This window comes from Ambystoma mexicanum, chromosome 3p (assembly GCF_040938575.1).
Source record: "Ambystoma mexicanum isolate Mex_15411 chromosome 3p, UKY_AmexF1_1, whole genome shotgun sequence".
In the NCBI taxonomy this organism is placed as follows: domain Eukaryota; kingdom Metazoa; phylum Chordata; class Amphibia; order Caudata; family Ambystomatidae; genus Ambystoma; species Ambystoma mexicanum.
In genome coordinates this window covers 911,705,723-911,725,408 of record NC_090925.1, presented here as the reverse complement: position 1 = coordinate 911,725,408, position 19,686 = coordinate 911,705,723, and the positions used below count along the sequence as shown (strand labels likewise).

At 42.6% G+C, this 19,686-nt stretch overlaps 1 protein-coding gene across 1 annotated transcript in view; it reads left to right on the top strand.

The window, feature by feature from the left end:
* Positions 1-19,686, top strand: part of LOC138581100 (uncharacterized) — a 604,063-nt gene that overhangs the window by 434,134 nt on the left and 150,243 nt on the right. Inside the window, exons 8-9 of the mRNA XM_069652175.1 lie at positions 957-1,002; positions 11,677-11,762. Of these exons, the coding sequence (XP_069508276.1) occupies positions 957-1,002; positions 11,677-11,762 (132 nt within the window). The remainder of the gene's footprint in view (positions 1-956; positions 1,003-11,676; positions 11,763-19,686) is intronic.

Below are 19,686 nucleotides of genomic sequence, written 5' to 3'. Positions count from 1 at the left end.
CTTTAATGCATTTCAGCACTGCACAGCTCCCCGTAGCTTGGGGGAAGGGGTTTAATTGGATGGGTCCCCTCAAACCCCCCTCAACCACCAAGGGGCCTCCCCCCTACCATACCCGCAAACCCCTTTTTCAGAAATCAAAAATGAACCCTTTCCTCAACCCATCATCGAAATCCATTGAAATTAATTCAATGAAAGTGCATTTCGATGGAAATGCATTTCAATTAAAACCTTTAATTGGATTTTATTCCAATTAAAGTATTTTCGATGGATAGACTAGATACCCTCTCTTCCATCTCTGTCAGATTAAGGAGTTGGAGCTTCTTTCTCTTGTCATCTGCAGGGTCTGAAAGCAGCGTTTGAGTTTGTGTGCTGTGTCTCGATCACCTTGTACTCAATTTAAAGGTCAATGCAGAAGGGGCCACTTTCCCTTTGCCTCGGTAGATTGAGTCCCAATGCTGGGGGGCTAATGACGTGCTCCATGCCCAGGTTTGCACAGATTGGGGATGAGGGCTAAAGATAGCACCCCCCGCCCCCCAACTATACATTCATTGGGTTCAATGCTGGCGGAACCAATATCCCACCTCTGCAAGGTGTAGAGGTCATGGCAGGAGAATTTAGGAAGCCTTCCACCCTAAAGCTATATAGTTTTTGGGAGGGGGCTTCCCGTGGTGGTCCCTTTGCTCATAGGTTTGAAGGGCGGGGTTTCCTCATCATTGTGAGATTTGGGGCAGAAAGCTATCGCCTATTTAGGGATTTAAAAGTCAGTTATGGAGTGAGTGTAGTCTCTCACTTCTGTTGGATTTGGAAATGACAGTTTGGATGACTCACTCTCCAGCAAGTGGTTGGTTTGAGGAAAGTCAGCCGGACTTTATGCAAGGCTGGGGTTGAGGGGATCACTCGACGTCCATTAATACATGGTTTCTGACAACTCACTTTTGTTTTCTTCTTTTCCGCAGAGGCTGACGTTGATTACTCTAATAAGGACTCCATCCCTGAATACCTGTGAGTCCTGTTTCGCCTTCGCTTGTGCTCCCTCCCTCCTGATAAGGGAACTGAATTCACTGAACCCGACCGGTGAAATACCAGGTGTTTGTGTGAGTGCTGAGTGAGCCTGGGGATTGACGTTTGGCGCGTAAATCAAGAGTGTGTATCCCACCCCAGCAGAGGGCGCTAATCATGTGTGGAGCACCGGACGCGTGTCAGTGGATAATATAAAGCGTGAATTCTCCTCCCACCAGTCTGAGCAGAAAGGGGTTGCCTTTTACTGCATATCTGAGGCCTTATTTAAACACTGTATTCTCAGCAATGAACCTACATACTGAAGGCTATCCTAACGTGGAGGTGTCTGGAAGGCACCCAGGTATCCCTTTGAGCAGAGGGACTCTTCAGAGATCCTCTTTAGACACACTGGTGCTTATGTTGTTTGCTTGCAGCCTGAAAGATCCACTCCCTGCTCTTCAGGGCTGTGAGTTGGGCATGCTGTGAAATAAAGCGCCAGACAAGCATCAAGAGAGTCTGTCATAATTTCATGTTGTAGCAATCGCATAACACAGGCAGCCCCCTGCACAGGAACTCTGAGCTGTTAAGCAACTGCACTTTCAGGGACTCATTACAAGTATGGCAGTAAGGCAACAATGGCGCTGGTATCGCTGCCGCAACGTTGCTACCATACCGCCATACTAGGAGTTCTGCTCGCGGGTGTCCTTGCAGCCACCAGGTCTGACCTGATGGCCGTACCGGCACCCGCGAGCAGAACATGATATTAGCACCGGTACCGCTATTAACGGTACCGGTGCTACCACCCTCCCCATTCCCATTGAGCCCTATGGGGCTCAAATGGGAATGGGGATGGGGAAGATTTTTTTCAGGCGCCCAGAGTACGGCAATTACCCGGTCCGGCAAGGTCGGAATGACCAGGTAATTGCCCTTTTCTGGGCGCCGGAAAAAAATGAATACCGGCGGCAGCCGTGCCTGTACTACAGGCACGGCTACCGCCAGCCTCGTAATGAGGTCCAGTATATTATAGCCTTATAGACTGCTGCGGGAGGGGTCATTATCACGGAGTCGTTATCTTAAGCCATAGCTACCCCTCCCAAGGTCTATAAGGCTATTGGCACATGGTGCTAATGGCAAAACATGTTTTGGAGTTTTGTGGTGAAGTAAAAAGGCTACTTTAATAGTGAGTAAAATAAATAGACAAACTGAGTTAGTAAATTCGACGTGCTTTTATGTTGTATTTAAAAGGATGTCTTCATAGGTTAAGTACTTAAATTGCAAACTTGGTTATGGTAGCAAGTTAAAAGTAAGCATGCATTATGTGACATGTAAAATTAAAAGATTTCTCTAAAAGCAAGTAAAGCATTTTCCCATGAAGCTTTCTCTTTTTAGTGTTCAATAGGTCGTTGCAGCAAAAAAATCGCCTCCCAGAGCGGAAGAGGCTTGTTGAAAAAAATCTTGCCTGGAAATTGCATTGTTGTTTCCCTGTTTACTTTTGAAGACAGAGGGCCTGATTCACACAAATGTTTTCAATGAGACTTTCCCATGTTAAACTTTTTTGTAAGTCCGCCACTGAATGTTCTGAACGTAGTCCATAGTAGTAGTTTTTGACAGAACTCTGAACATTCTAATTGGATGAGGGGATGTCAATAGCGATCGCCATGTGCTAATATACCCTTATAGAGCATGGAAGGGGTCATTATCGTGGGATAATGACCTGCCACCAAGTTATGGCCCAATGTATAGCTGGTGTCATAAGTTTGAGAAGGGTCCTTATTCCAATCTATAATGACCCCTTCCGAGGTCTGTTGGGCTCCTAGCAGGTAGTGGTAATATCAATACAGTTTTGGCCGTTTTCATGTTACTTTATTAGAGAATAGACTTTGTGAAAGATGAAAGCAGACGGAGAGAAACAGTTCAGGAAGGGCTGCCATGGAGCCGATATGGGTCTGTTGCAAGCTTAGCACTCATGAAACAGGGGAGGGGATTCTCATATTAACTACCTATTACTCTTCAAAACTGCTTCACATAGACAGTCTATTTGAATCTCAATTCTATGCATATTCAATGACGAAAGGAGATGTAACGAAAAACTATAAGGAAACCATTTTAACATTTTCCATAAAAAATACTTAAGTATTGCAGTTTGAAGTCAGAACAAATGATTTTCCACAAATGCAAATGTTAGTGGAAGTTTTGTTTTTTTCCTTCCCGTTTGTGTAAATGTTCCCACACGCCCCTAATTTGGCACCTTCACCCCATTCCACTGCCACCACTTTGCAATCCCTCTCACGATCACCCACCATCCCTCCCCACAGTCGTGCCTTGCCATTTGTTTTTTCTGAGACCTTCTGTGTCCCAATCCGGCCACTCTGCCACCATTTGCTGGGGACTGCCATAAGTCTGTACAGTGCTTTAAAAGAAACCCATTTTCAGTTTGAACTTACTGCCTTCAGTACTAAAGCCGTACAATAACAGGAAACCACGGTATACCGCATCCATTCCTGCACTTATGTAAAACAATACTCGAACATCTTACGAAGTAAAGCATTGTTAACCCCTACTGACCTTTTGGGGGAATTGTTAGAGGTTTGGGGGGCGTTTACCTTTGGATGGTTCCGTTTTGAAATTGACAATTGAAAACGCATTCTTTTAAAACGACCTTTTCTTCCATGGAGAATTGCTTAAAATAATTTTAGACAGCAGAGAAGTATCATTTGTACAGAAGGAAATGACATGTGAGCCGTTTATGAAATTGATGCGCGTAGTTGCAGTAGATTGTTTTCTCTGCATCCCTCTGCCTTGTCCCAGTACTTGCTCTGGGAGGCCCAGTTCCCCATAGAAAGAACCTTCCCAAAACCTTTTTTCTTTATAACTCTACCACATTTCCACTGGTAGGATAAGATTCCCCAGTATCCATGATAGACTCGTTTATTTGTATTTGTATTCTCTGCCTTCTGGCAGGGATCCTGTTTGCTGCTGGGCTTCACCGTGCAACAATTTGAGGTACTTTGAGGTACAACTTAACATCTTTATGTTGGGTGGGTGCAGGAGCTGGCTCCATGGGTAAAGTTTACCGGGGAACTTGAGAAGCATGGAAGTCCAACTAAGGCACAAACATGCTCAGGGGCCGACAGAGTCAGTGGCAAGGAGGCGGAGCTTGCCAAAGCACGGGCAAGATCGCGAGCGCCTTTGGTAAGTATTTACTGATGCTCATGCATGCGTGGCTGGAGGTGAGGAGTTGGGGGCCTTCATGTGGATAGTTCACCAAAGTGATCTGGCTTACCTGAAAGCCTGGGGACATGGTTGGTGTTATATTGTCCGGGCCGATCCAAAGGTAATGGCGACTTGTTGGGTTAGGGTGAATCTCTAGCGGAGCCGTGCATCTGCAGTGAGGGTGCACTATATGTAACTCTGCCAAAAGAGAAACATTGTTATTTCTTGTTTCCAGGAAGCTTCTCACAAAGGGAAACGCTTGGGGGAGGCTTCATCATTTAGTTTGACTTCCTCTTCTCCATGGTAACAGAGGAACATTCCAAAAAAGGGATCTAAGAATTGGAAAGGCAAGCCTCAATCACCTTCGATTCTCCTCTTCCTCCTTATTAACGTCATCACATTAAGGAGATAAAAAGGAAAGGGGGGTGCACCGAGAAAAGGAATCCACTGCAAAAGCAACATCCCAGTCCACTGATTACACAGGATTTCAAGAGGAAGTGACCACAGTGTCAGAAGAGCGAGTGAAGCGACCACCCTTGCCCAAAGCAGTTCAGTAAATCTGTGAAGCTGGGATTACCTCTGTTACCTGAAGAAAATAAGGAAATCCTGAAGGAATGGGCTGAGCCACACAGGATTAATCTTCCCAGATGTGTGGCAAAACCTTATCCTCTAAAATGAGAGGACAAGGCTTGACCTCGTCTCTCCAGATAGATGGCATTCTGGCATGTTGCCCTGGGGAAGCCACCATTAAAAATGTCTTTGGTAAGAAGGAAGACTCTAATATGAAGAAATCGATGCCAGGACAAATTTGTCCCTTAGAAGTAGCACATATGAGTCCTATACAGCAGTGACTGGAGTATTCATGGAAGTTTCCAAAGCTGTAGAATAGGGAACACATTGTGCACCCATCATAGAGACACTACAGCCACAGGCATGACTGCTAACAGACCATCCATTTTAACTGTGGAGGTCCTGGTGGGAAGACGGCAGGCCTCATTATAAGTTTGCCGGTCCTGGAACTACGGTACCGGTAAGCTTGCCGGTACCGTAGTTCCCGGACCGGTAAACTACGAGTTGTGCTTGCGGGTGCCTTTCTGCCCGCCAGGTCGTACCTGGCAGGCAGAGCGACACCCGCGAGCACAGCATGTCGGATGCACCGGCACTGTTATAAACGGTGCTGGTGCATCCGACCTCCCCATTCCCATTCAGGCCCTATGGGGCAATTACCAGGACCCAGTAATTGCCCATTTGCGGGCGCCGAAAGTAAAATGACACCAGTGGCAGCCGTGCCTGTATTACAGACACAGCTACTGCAGATGTCATAATGAGCACTGGCATTTACATTTACGAGACTGGCACACAGATTCGCATCAAAAGACTAGAGCAATCAGATTTCCTTTTGAGCATCATCTTTTGTTTGAAGACTGATTGGAGGTCAGAGGGCACAAAGTGTTTAAAGGGCACATCCGTTTTTGGTCAAGCATATAAATCAAAATAGAGGTCGCAACAGGAATCTGGGAAACCATTTTCTTCCAGGGAGCAGCCAGAAGTCCTGATGTCAGGCCAATGGGGTGACAACCCTGTGGTTCTTCTGCACATGGAAGACAACATCATCAGATGCCTGGGTGAACAGTTTTAGGATGCTCAGAAGTACCAGCACCATTCGGCCAGAGCATCGCCCAGGTTCTCAAGAGCAAGGTAAAACATCTGGCATCCAACATAGGAATCCAAGATCTATGGAAAAAGAATGCAATCTTGTGGGTACCTAAGAAGAAGGATTTTGAGTCCTGTTAAGTTATCTTCCTGACCCTGAAGCTGATTGGGAAATATTGTGTGAGATGTTGGATCTGAAGAGGATAAATGCATGTGTGACGTCCAGTAAGTTCAAGGTGAAGACCTTTCACAAATAAAACGAATGATCAAGGAACATGATTTCCTTGCATTGCTTAAACTCAAGGGTGCATAGTTTCACTCATCAGTCCACTCTTTCCAACAGAGGTGCATGGGGCTTGCAGTAGCTTAATGCCATTTTCAGTGCAAAATCCTGCCTTTCGGACTGATGACAACACCTCTAGTATTCACAGAGGAAATGGAGCCCATAGGGAGAGTATATTTATCTTTCCGCATCTGGACCATTGGCTACTTATTGAGTCACTGATTATCAGAATATCTTGAGATAACATGCAGAACACTGGCAGCAATGGCACATTTGTATTATTGGGACAAGCCACACCTCAGTCCATCACAGGATCTAAAATTCATGTATGTCCGATTTTGGACACCAAGGGTGACTGCTGCTGCTGGAGGAATGTGCAGACAGATTTCCGACTGTTGATATCTACCCTTTGGAGCTGCCAGATTATGGCAAGACACCACATGATATTATATATGATGGTGGTCAGTCATAATTTAGAAAAAATAATGTCGAATAACAAAAATGTAGAAAAAATAATGTTGAAAAAAAAAATGTTGAATGTATTATTTTTTATTTATATGTATTTTTTGGCTTTGGTAAGTATAAAAAATGGGTAAAATAAAAAAAATAAAAAAAAGGGGTGCTTGGGGGGGACCCCCCATTTAAAACAAAAAAAAGTATTGAAAAATAAATTCGACATTTTATTTTCTAAAAAATGACTTTCGACATTATTGATTTCTCCATTATCACTATAAACCATATATGATATGATAGGCTATTCATAACGTGCCTAATACCCAGAGGTTTTAAGTGCAGACCCGGGGATTGAGCCTGTGTTGCTCCGTGTCGTCTTGCTTCCAATGCGAGCACGTTGCTGCTGAGCTGTCCTCCCGAGACATGGCCTCCAGTGTCTCTTTGTGGTACAAGGCTTCATACGAAAGCCATTAGTGGACCATCTCCTCTGGTTCTCGGATCCTGAGTCACATGACATGGAGGCACAGTATCCATATTGGAGGATCTGGGGAGCAGACTCCAATGCAAGAAACATCTATTAATGAGGTTTTCACTCTCTTGGCCCTCTGACACCATGATTATGAGGAATGCTAGCAGCCTGGGTTGGGGAGCAACCCATGCGGATCTGCAGGTACAGGGCAGATGGTTGCAACAGGAATCAGCCAAGTCCTCCAATTGGAGGGAACTGTTGGCCATATACAGGGCTCTACTAGCCTTTTCTGTTATCTTTCAAGTGAAAGCAACAGTGGTAGCAACAGACAATACCACAACCATGATGAATGTAAACCTGCACTTGGGTCCAAACTCACGCCACCTGAACCTAGTAGGGGGGCTGATAAGGGATCGGGCAGAGTGCACTCTATTGCCTTTCAGGGACATTCATATCAGGGGAGTGGACAATATCCAGGCTCATCTTTCTCGGAACTGAACACAGTCAGATTCCAATAAATATATGGAAGGTTCCAGTGTCTGGCAATGGATTCGCTTGCCTATCCTTTCAATGCCAAGGTGCCCAGGTTGTTTTCCAGATACCAATGCCAGGAGGTAGATGCAAGGATGACACAATTGCCAAGTGGCTGTATCCTTTCTGCCCATAGTGTTGATGAAATTCAGGGATTTGCAATCAGCATCATTTCAGTGGATCCATTGTAGCCAAAGGATCCTGTTTTCCACTTTTTCTGGGTCTGGTGACCACTCCCAAATTCCCATTAACAGGTTCTCCATAACAAGTCTTAAACACCACAGGAACCAGGTGCGGCATAGTGTATCAATGGGGGGGGAGGGGAGGGGAGCTGGAGAAAGTGGCTGGAGCAGTTTTCCCTCAGCTAGCAGCTATTGACCAAAATTCCAGGAGGCCCCCTATACAAAACACCTAGGATAAACATTGAAAATAATGCTCAAGTTTGTGAAAAGCACAATACGCTTCATGTGCATTTCCCAGTCCCTCTGAGACTTCAGTCTTACAAGAAGGTTTTGAGTTAGGGTTGACCGCCTCGCCCTTAAGAGCTCAATAGCCTGCTATCCAAGACTCCAGGGAAATCTGGGGTTTAATAACATTCTCAGGAGCTTCTCACACTCATGTTCATCCGCTCTGAAAGGAGTAACAGCCTGGGATGTAACTCTGTTTTTTAGGCTCTTCACAGTCTTCCATTTGAACCTTTGGATACTGTTAGTCTGGAATATCTGACCATGAAAGTAGTCTTTCTGTTAGCTGTAACTTTCAGCCCACAAATGATGAGAAATTGTTGCCGTCTTGTGTAAACTTTAGAGTCAGCGTTTCCGCTACAGATAAGAAAATGGAGCCAGTTTCTTACCTGTAGCGGAAACGCTGACTCTAAACTTTCACTAAAATGACTGCTTTGCAACAGCATTAATATAGTGGAGCCTGTGACTTGTTACAACACTTAATCAAATTTTTCACCATTATATGGTGACCTGTACCGGGAGTTCATGATTCCAAGCCTAAGTAGGAGAGCCTTTCGCTCGAAACACGTGTCAGGCTGCATCACTTTCTGATTAAAATTGCAAATCAATTGATTAAACTATTGTTTGTGCATGCAGTGTGATTGCAAACAACCCTCCTTTGCATAACTTACTCACTGTACAACTTGGCAGGTTCCCACTACTGCTCTCACTTGCAGCCCAACCACACCAACCCAATCTATCAGTCCTTGCACTGAATCTCGCGGGTCCCTCTCTGCCACTCTCTTGGGTCTTTTGCGTAAACCCCTGTTTCTCCAGATTCTCACAGATGCTCTCGTACTATGCTGTGATTCAGGTTTTCTACCCAACGTCCTGACAACATTTCATCAGTCTCAGGAAGTGAGAAAGTGGTCCTTCCAGCCTTCTTTCAGAATCCTTCTTCCCCAGAGGAACAAAAGTAGCATCTGTTGGATGTAAAGAGGCCAGCCTTCACTTATTTAGATAGGACTGAGTTATTTTGCCATTTTGACGACCTATTCATCACCTTCAGGGATCTGATCCAGGTAGGATGGCATCATTACCTTCGAATAGCAGATGGATTTGTGGAACCATCACAGATGCTTATGAATTGGCAGGGCATACTCTCCCAGCTGCTATTCAAGGATGTTCAACCAAAGGAATATCTAAGCCCTGGGCAAAAGGGCAAGGGATCCCTATCCAAGAAATGTTTTTTGAGACTACATGCGTTGGCCCCATACTACTCTATATCACTATCACTGGAACTTTCTGGGTCAGAATACCAAGACCTTTGGTATGGGGGGGCCTGCTGAAAATGAAATGTGAAAGTTATGGTATACTACAAATACAGATGGTAGCATGATGTGTTTGCAGCATCCAGTGGTCTGAGACATTATTAGACCCAGCCATATAGAATTTGGGAATTCCTCACTGAGAAGGTACTGGGACGAGGAAGAGGGATATGGAGGAAATGCAGGGATTACATACTTGCAATCTTCATCATTTCTGGTTCCTTGTCATAGTACTTGCGAACCTCTGCACCCACACAATGTGGGATGTATAGGTCCATAAGGTGCTAAGTTAAACAACGAGTGCATAGCTTGTAAGATGTCTCAGCAGGTTAAGCACTTGTTGCTGTGATGCGGGTTTGATCTGTAGGTCGCAGGTTAAAATCCCAGCAAGGTCGACTCAGCCTTTCATCCTTCTGAAGTTGATAAAGTGAGTACCAATTTCAATTGGGTAATAATATATATGCATACGTTCTATGCAAAGCACTTTGGATAAAAAAAGCACTTCATGAATGACTCATTATTGTTATAGGTACTGGGAGTCTTATGCTCCCAGGTTAAGGGACGGAATTAAAAAGAAAAAGGTATTTGAAATAATTGCTGTAATGAAGGCACGGGGTCGATAGAGCATTTGATGAATAAGAATAGTGCTAGGTGTAATGAATATTACCAGATTGGAATATCTTCATTATGAGTTTTGTAGAAGGAGAATGGATCGGGAGCATTCCACATAAAGAAAAAGTAGGGATAGGATTCATGTATTTAATTCAAATGTCAGCGTGGATCTATTTTTCACATGTGGATTTGTTATCATAATGAGAAATCCAAATGCACTCGATTGGTGGAATACATTCCCTTTAGGTACTTAAGGAAACTCAAACAAATTCCTAAAATAGTGTCTAGACAGATATATAGAAAACAAACAATTCAATGATTTTTCACCACTCAGAAATGTGCTTAAAAAAAGAGTTGTTTTAGTTAAACATAGAAATGTTTTTTGATTGATATACAGAAATGTTTTTACACAAACGAGATTATTATTTCACACAAGGGATTTTTGTCCAAAGAAACTCATGCTCAAATGTCAACACACCATTTGCTATATAACGTTTTTGGTTTTTTTTAAGAAGTGTGTAACATAGGTTTCTCCTACATCCACCTTAATCATTCACATTCTACTAAACATGGCATGAGATAATGGTAGTAATCCATTAGTATTTTAGAGTCTCAAACACCCGAAGCGTTTCGGGTAATGACCTATACTTTTTCAAGGGAACTCAAACCATATCATCATTTCATAACGATTTTTTACATAGTGATTCTTCACAATACAACTCCAATGGGTGTCAGGCATATGTTCACCAAACTTTAGTCTGTAGAGTCAATATGTATTTGTTCTATTCTCTGTAAATTAAAGGACACAGATATGTCAACTATGTTGTGTGATACTCATGTTTCTAACTAAATCTATCTAATCTACAAATATGTGAACATTTTCACCTACACAAACTGGTGGTCAAAGCAAGATGAGTCCACGTACTTAAATCTACAACAGATCTCACAACTTCCTGTAAAGTAAAAACGGAATGCGCTTAGCCGTAGAAATCAACCGAATGGGAGATTAACCAAACAGAAAAGTTTGTAACCAGTAGTTACAAATGTTCTCCAAGACCTTAAGGTAAAGTGACTAAAATCCCAATTCACAGCCACAAAGTAAAGCCAGAAACAAAGGTATGGCCATAGTCTCACCCATCCCTGTCACTGCTATAGTATCCGACCCCTTCACACAGATTCTTAACGTCCCTGTATTTCTGAGTACGGGAGAGGAGGCGTCGATCTGGCGAACCAGTCTAGTGCCCCATCTCCGTTCAATTTGAGAAACGCTGCGGTATTGCCATGTGATCGGGAATGAGAAGGAACGTGAGTACCTTTTGTCCTATGATTTTATAACTGTTCAATGTCAATGGATTTAAGAGAGAAACAGAGTGGCTTCTTTGATACAAAGGAGATTCAATTCCAGAGGATAACGTTTCTGCTAATCAATTCAAATGGGCCCTCTCAGACATGCAATGCAAATCAGCTATGGGCATACAATCATGCTCCTTTCTTGCATCTTGCTGTCTGTGGGGTTGGCATTTGCTCTGGATTGTCACTAGATCCCCTCAGTGACATTACAGGACACAGACATGCTGACACACAAAGGTACCCAAGCCCAAATGATCCACGGACCCCATGCCCCACCCAACAGGACTTCATAACTTTAAATTAATGGATCAGGATTTAATCTCTAACTCTTTTAATTCCTAGAGATGTGCTACCAGATAACGTGGATCCTTCTGTCTCCCAGTCAGCACATAATGACGATAGGAAAAGTGCCAGCCTTTCATCTGTGGGTGAGTTCAAACCATGAGAAAAGTATTTTAATTTTGTTTAAATTTAAAACATCTCCTCTATTTATTGACTCTCATGCTCCACTGGGCACCGCCAAGACCACACACACTTACTCTAGAGACATGCAGTGACAGCCTCTCCTTTTTTGTGCATAGATCCAAATTGTAATACAGTGCTACCAGGCTTCTCAGAGCCACAGCGTAAGGTACTCATACAGTGAGTACTCAAACTGTACTCACTATTAGTAGTTTGTGCTGCACCCAATCCCCGTTCCTCCAGCCTTATAAATTGAACAGGCTGCAATATTCATTTCACGGCAAACAAAGAAATCAGGAAGGGGAGCCTAACAGGTATGTGTGGTCATAGGGTCCAGCTCACTAAGCATCACCTGACTCTTGCACCTCAATCCCTTTCTTCCATTGCTCGCCCCGTAAGGTCTTAGTATTGCGTGTGGTTCCTGCATATGTTGTTCCGTTCAGCTTCCTCTGCCAGCTTCTTGGATATCTCATGATCTGTTCTTATGTCTTATGTCATTGATGATAAACGTCAAGTGACACTGCTTGAGTTTTGTCAGTTCAGTTTTCTGAAGTTAATGCTTTGGTTTCGGTCCCTTTGCAACATGCTTCTTGTCTTGCTAATCATTTTTGCATTTTCTCAGCCATTTGGAAGATGTAAGCAGATTCAGTTAGAAAACATTTGCTCTTGGACATCTTTACCCAATCGGTTGAATTTGGCTTCCAGAGATATCACAATCCTGAAAATTGAGGGAAGGCTTTCCGAGTCACGGACCAGTTAGAACTGGAACCCGTGATTGTAGAAGGAAACAAACAAAGTGAGGAAAGGTTTCCAAGTCACAACTGTTTGACAATGACACTCAAGGGCCTGATTTACACATAAGTTTTGAATGGGACTTTCCCATGTTAAAACATATTTGTAAACCAGACCCGAAGTCTCTCTATCAATGCAACACATAGAATGGCATTGTTTCTTAACACATTTGTATTAATTTCATGCAATATCCATATGATTAGTTCCCCACATTGCTGCAGGATGTTCTTTACAGCTAATACGGCTCCTTAGCATAGCTTTCTACAGTGGACGGTGAGCCGTTGGTTAACATCTTTGGTCTATGTGGCCATAATCTCTCGTTCAGATTCATATCCGTCAATCATTGAAGTTCATACACAGTTTTTTAATGAAATGTATTGTTAAAGTAGTGGTACTGATTTTATTAGGTTTTCAATTAGGCCTAGAAATATTCTGTACCTAACTGAGTGGCTTCATCTTAAAGACCTCCAAGGCCTAAATCCCTTGAGTTTCTTTGAGGTAAGCCTACAGGGTCTTCCTCAAAGTTTCACTTATGCTTGATGGTGCCAGGGTGCACTCTGAGGTGCCTGCTGTTTCTACGAGCACAGGGACACAGCCTAAGATCCTAGTCAAGTCCAACACTAGAATACACCTGTGAAGGCAACTGGTAGGTTGAACACTGAAGGGATTACTAAGGTGCTTCTGCACCCTAGGTAGCCAGTCAAAGGTTGCTCTCCCTCGAATCGACACAACAGCTATCAAAATCTCCATAGGTACTAGTCCACATGGAAATGATACAAGCACTGGACTTGGGTATGATACACATTGGAGTTACCAGAATGGTTTGCCCCTTGTGAGTGAGGGTGGTGTGACAAAGCCAAATTAGATGGACCAATTGCACAGGACCAGGAAACTTTGGGTGACGGGGAAGCTGCCAGCCCAAAATGCATCCTCTGAAGGCAGCATGACGAGGATCCTGAGAGTCCTGCCATACTCACCATGATCCAGACAGATGGCTGGAGAGTCCTCCCTGCACAACTCCCACATATAAAAAAGACCCAGCCCATTGCTTTCGGTGGAAATACCACTTTTGGTTATGGTGAGGAGGGTGTGAGATACACCCAGACAGGGGTCTGAAGACAGGAAATTGCCAGACCAAGCTTGTCAAGGCCCCAAAAGACAGCAGGAGATACTCCTAATCGCAACCACAAATCCAGCACGGATTGTTGCTACACTCCCCAGAAAATATCAAATATTGCAAAGCAATGCCTACCCCTCATTGTGTCAGAACAGCACATTTGAAAATCTTCCTTTCCCATTCAACAGCAGGATATGCAAAACGAAAAAAGTTATTTTCCCTCACTGGACACATCAACTGCACATTTTCCAAGAACAGAGAAGCAAGGAAGCACCAGCTATTTCAAATTCACCAATGTCCCCAAAGTAACTTTCAGTTCACATGGCATGCAGTAAAAATAACAAACACCTCTTTAATATCCTCCCGCCATGTTATGAAGTCCCAAAGTCTTGCTCCCAATCGTAACTTTGAAGGAAACCACTTGACCGCCACAGACAATAAGGGAGCAAACATCTGTTTTGGCCAGTGTACAACAGGTTCTGTTTTCTCATTCTGGGCTGAGAGAAGCTGATGGGAAGACATGGCTTACAGATCAGTGAGAACAGTCTTGTGAATAAAATCTTCAACCCCTTACCTGGAAATGTTCACTCCATTGCAATGTAACATATATTTGCATCTAATTAGACAATTCAATAACCTTCTGCGATGCTCTTATCTAAATTGAGCCTGGATATTTCAGCTCTCAGCTTCCTCATGGATGCCAAGAGCACCTGAGCACAAGATCTTCCAAATCATTACTACCTGGATGCCGCATGATCAGCTGGCCTGTCATGGCTGGCTGAAAATGATCTGGACAGACTCTGCCAATGTCAGGCTAATGTGATCGTGTTGACCCTTCACTGATCTGGGAACGCAGGCTCCTTAAGGTGCAAGACTGCTCTCTTGATACACCAGTGTCCCAGCGCTCACACATACTTTGCCACACTTTGCTGTCAAGGAAGTACTCAATGAGGTAAAGTAAAAGAAAAAACAAAGGGGTTAGCAACAACAACCCAACTCTGCTTCACGCAGGACCAGGTTAACTTGAACAATCCAAATGCAAAGCCTCTATAGGAGGTACAATCAGAGTCCTTTCAACATAATACATACGGCTTCACGTAGAATTCATAGAAATCCGATTTCCATTGGTGTATCTTTCTCATTATGACCCCAACCCAATTATGCTGCAGAAATACATTATTGCATTAAGTCCCCATTACTAAATACCAGATCTATGAATGCACAGGCATTGGACATACATGACTATATATTAGATTAGGATCTGGATAGGATCGGTTTAACAGAGACTTGACTGCAAGAACCTTGTCGCACTATAACTATCTGTGTCAGAAAAATATAAATTCTTCATGCATAATGTCCAAATATGAAAGGTGAGGGTGGCGATCATTATGAAAGAAGAGTTACGATTTTATAAGGTCCAAATAACATTTTACACCTTAAGTTAAAATTAGATGCAACGAATTGCATCAATGTAATTTTATTATGTCGACCACCCAAGAACATGCCAGATTTGAATGGTGAATTAATACAGATCTTGCACCCTCTAAATTAGCCTGGAAGTGCAATCTTGTTGTTGGGAGATTTTAATCGTTGGTTTCAGGACAAAGCAGACAAGGATGTAATCTTGTTAGATCGCAATCTTAGAAATACAGATTTCTTTATTATCAACAACGAGCCCACACATTCTAAAGGCAAGATCCTGGATTGGGGTGCATGCAGAAACCTCCAAGTAGAGATTGGTGAGACAAACACTTGCATTTGGTCAGACCCTTGTACTATGCAATTCCAAGTTCTTCATAAACAAAAAACTGTAAGAAAACCAGGCACCTGTTAAGAAAATCCAAACCCGAAATTTTAAGAAAATCGCTCTGTCAGACTTGAGTAAAAGGATTACTCTAGTGATGGAAAATACCTTGGATGAAAACGTTCCTGAAACCTTAGTAAACATCCATACAGTTTACATGAACCAAATGTTGTTTCAGGTGGCTCCACTCAAAACATCTGTTTTTAGAGAAAAGACCCAACACAATGACTGGCTCAATAATGAACTAAAGGAATTAAGGAAAGTCAAAAGGCAAGCTGAACGCCTGTGGCATAAAACAAATAAAGATTAATCTAAACTAGCTTGGAAAGAACATAAGAACATCTTTAAATGTGCAATAGTAGACACAAAGAAAAAGTTCTTTGAGCATTAAATAACAAATGCTAAAAATGAAGCCAAGCAACTATTCAGTATTCTAAAGAAAACTGAAAACCCACACCAACAAAAAAACTCTCTTGCCCCATTAAAGGAGGACTGCATTAGTGTTCAAAAGGTGTTCTCTGACAAAGTTTTAAATGCTCATGAGAAAATCAAATTGTCATCTTCTGACACCTCAATTGATGTTCACAAACACAATTTAAAGAAAAACCTAGAGGAGGAAAAAACAGCTTTCTTGTTTAGAAATATAAATTCAGTGGCACTAATGGAATATTTGCACTCTATGCATCCGACCTCCTGGTCAGGAGACAGCCTTCCCTCCAAGAATATACTTGATCATAAAAACATCTTTGGCCCGTTTCTGGTCCGATTTATGAATGCCTCTTTTCAGCACAAAAAAGTACGTAGAGCAATAAAAAAGTGAATGTGACCGCTGTTGTTAAAAAAACAGACAAAAGCCCTGCAGATAGTGCCAATCTACGCCCAATTACCAATACTTGATTTCTATTAAAAGTATTGGACAAAGTAGCTGCCAGACTACTGCAGAATTTCTTGGAAACAAATAAAATCCTCAATTCTAAACAATTTGGTTTTAGAACACAGCACAGCACTGATAGTGCTCTATTAGATCTACAATCGAACATGTTGGATTTGATGGATTCCGGTAGATGTGGTATGCTGGAAATATTGGACCTATCAGCGGCATTTGATTAATTGGATCATGATATATTATTAGCCACCTTGGAGAGATTTGGACATTTTTCACCTAAAGCTACAGAGTTGATTCATTCCTTCCTGACGGATAGAGTATCTGCCATTCATTAGGGAGATTTGACTTTGGGCTATATACCCATTACTTGTGGAGTCCCACAGGGATCTGCCTATCACCAGCCCTTTTCAATGTATATATGAAACTGCTGTGTGACTTGTTAGAAGACACAAACATCACTTTTATAAATTATGCTGAAGATACTGTGGTAGAACTGACTGGAGACTATGTGCAGGATAGCTCCAAGCTAAATGCTGTCTTTTTGATAGTAGAGCAATGATGCAGAAGCAATGGATGTGTCTAAATGATGCTAAAACAGAGCCGCTTATTTTCTGCTCCAACCACTTCAGAGCTAAATTAGATCCAAAGTATGACAACTTTCAGTTAGACGAATACATCATAAAAACACAATTGAAAGTAAAAACATCGGGCACTTACTTGGATTGCTCGGTCAGCTCGGAAGCCCAAGTAAATTAAATAATACAAAACTCCCATTACTACTTAAAGCTTCTAAGGAAAATCAGACACCTGGTATCCGATAAAAATTGCGACAGCCTTGCTAGACCCACTATCCTATCTTGGATGGATTACTGTAATGCTGTGTTTGGACGGGGCTTCAAAGAAAGTTCTGCAAGCTCTGCAAACAACACAAAATGATGTGGTCCGCATCATAAATCAAGTACCACGAGGATAGCATATCTCTGAACATCGAAGATCACTCCATTGGCTGACAATCAGTGCCAGAAGTTTGTTCAAGACCCTAGTCTATGTGCATAAAATAACTTATGCTCTACCCCAGACTACCTAAAAGAAAGAATCAATGACTATTTGCTAAATCGAAAGCTGAGATCTAGTAATATGATGCTACTAACTTGCCCTCAGAAAATAAAAGGAAATGGAAAGTCCTTCTCTTATAGGGCCTCTTTTGCTTGGAATGCTTTCCCACTTGACCTGCGTCTTGAAAGCAACCTTTTATCTTTTTGAAAAAGTCTGAAAACCCACCTATTAGAATAAACACTGGATAATCTCGCTCGCAGTTCATGACCTCTTGAGGTCTTGTGCCTTTTTGTTTCTGTCCTGCATATACATGTGACCCACGCCCTGATGTTTATCGAATTACCAACATGTAATGAAATAAAAATAAATAAAATAAAATGTCTCCATCATCTAAAAATGAGATGTGAATCTGGCAGACTCAATCTCTGCTTTTTGGAAAGAATTGCAGTCTGCCTTCTTAAAAGTGAATTTCAGAGCTGGGTGTCAAGCCCCCAAACCCCCACCTTCCCCTCGGCTCTTCTCCCCTTCCACTGCCCTGCACTTGCGCAATCTGAATGACACAAGGCCTAGGAAGATCGCTGTTTTTGTGCTCTCTCTGTTTCCCCCTCCTTGTCTTACCACGCCTGGAAACACACTTGTGTACAGGCGCTTTATAAATGCCATATCATATCATAATGGGGAATTGATGGACCACCACTATCATACTGATAAGAACTCCTTTGCCACTGAACATCGGCAAGACGACTGTGAATGGATAATTACCTCGGTTCCCATCTGATGAGTCTTGGATTAGGGTAAACCCATCAAGACTAACAGTCCCTTAATGTGTAAATCAGAAAACTGACAAACACCTATGGCATGGACTTGGATCTGGGCACTAAAGAAAAGTCATGAAAAAATGCAATTGAACAAGCAACCTAAAAAAAGAATACAAAGCTGCATTTCCACTTGCATAAGCAAGGTAAAACAGAAAATATATTGCAGTGAATTTACTGAGATCAAGTGGCCTCCTGGCATCAGGCCGCTGCCTCTACTTATCGTACACCAACCTCCAAGGATCCACCTAATAAGGGTATTGGCTGACCAACCGTGGTCAAAATTACAGTTTGATGAACAATGAAATAGCTGATGGCTTGTTACTAGCTATGCTGACAATTTCCTCACCCAGCAAATGCTTTAGATACGCGACAGAAGAATTGAGAAAAAAAACTAGCCAATCATAAACAACTATGAAAAAAATATAGAATGGAAACCTGTTTTATACAACACTCTCATTTGTGCTGCAATTATTTGCCTGAAGGTGATGACTTGTTCCCCCAGCTTCTAAAGAGGACCTTGAAACTCTGCCATCTACTTATCCACCAGTAGCTGAGGATTTCTCATCTTCTGCATCTTGTAATGCAATAAAGCATCAGCGGTGTTATGTCAGATCCATGGATGGAATGTTCACTTCCAAACAAATCAGTGCCAAATTATTTATAAAGCATGCCTTTCATGTGACATGCTGACTTCTAACAAAGTATGCCCTTCATCAGGTATCTATAATGAGACCAGAAAGCTATGCTCCAATCCTGAAATTACACAATCAGTTCTGCTTCTGCTACAACAATAGGGACAAACGTCTGCAAACACCAATGTGATCTAAAATGTAAAGCTAAACTATCTTTTCGCCTCAACTAATTAATATATTGCTTACAACTTTATGGACAACATAGCATTGAAGATGCTGCAGCCTAGATGGGTAAGTGATATCCCGAGTGCCCTTGTTTAATCCTTGGCCCAAATTCTTCTTTTAAAAGTAAAATTACGTAGCCCCGCACTCTCCCGCGCCTCCCTCCAGAATCCCCTTCCATCCATATCGACTTCCCCGTTGTCTAAACCCGCCCGCCTTCCAGCCCTCCCACCGCCCCTATTACTACTGTTAGAAAAACGTCACCCATAGTGTATGTTATCCATATCGGGCATTTAGGCCTCTTTCTGAGTTAGCCACTTTGGCTGTCAGGCTTCTATCCAGGAATCCCGCATCTGGGTGGATTTGCATGTGCTGAGTTTTTTTGAGATGTAGGCTTCCCCTCGATTTTTTAAATTCGGATCTGGGTGTTTTTGCATTTGCTGTCTGTTTTGAGATTTAGGCTTTTTTCCCTTGATCTAGGAAATTCGAATCTGGGTGTTTTTACATTTGCTGTGTGTTTTGAGAGTTAGGCTTTTTTCCCTTGATCTAGGAAATTTGAAAAT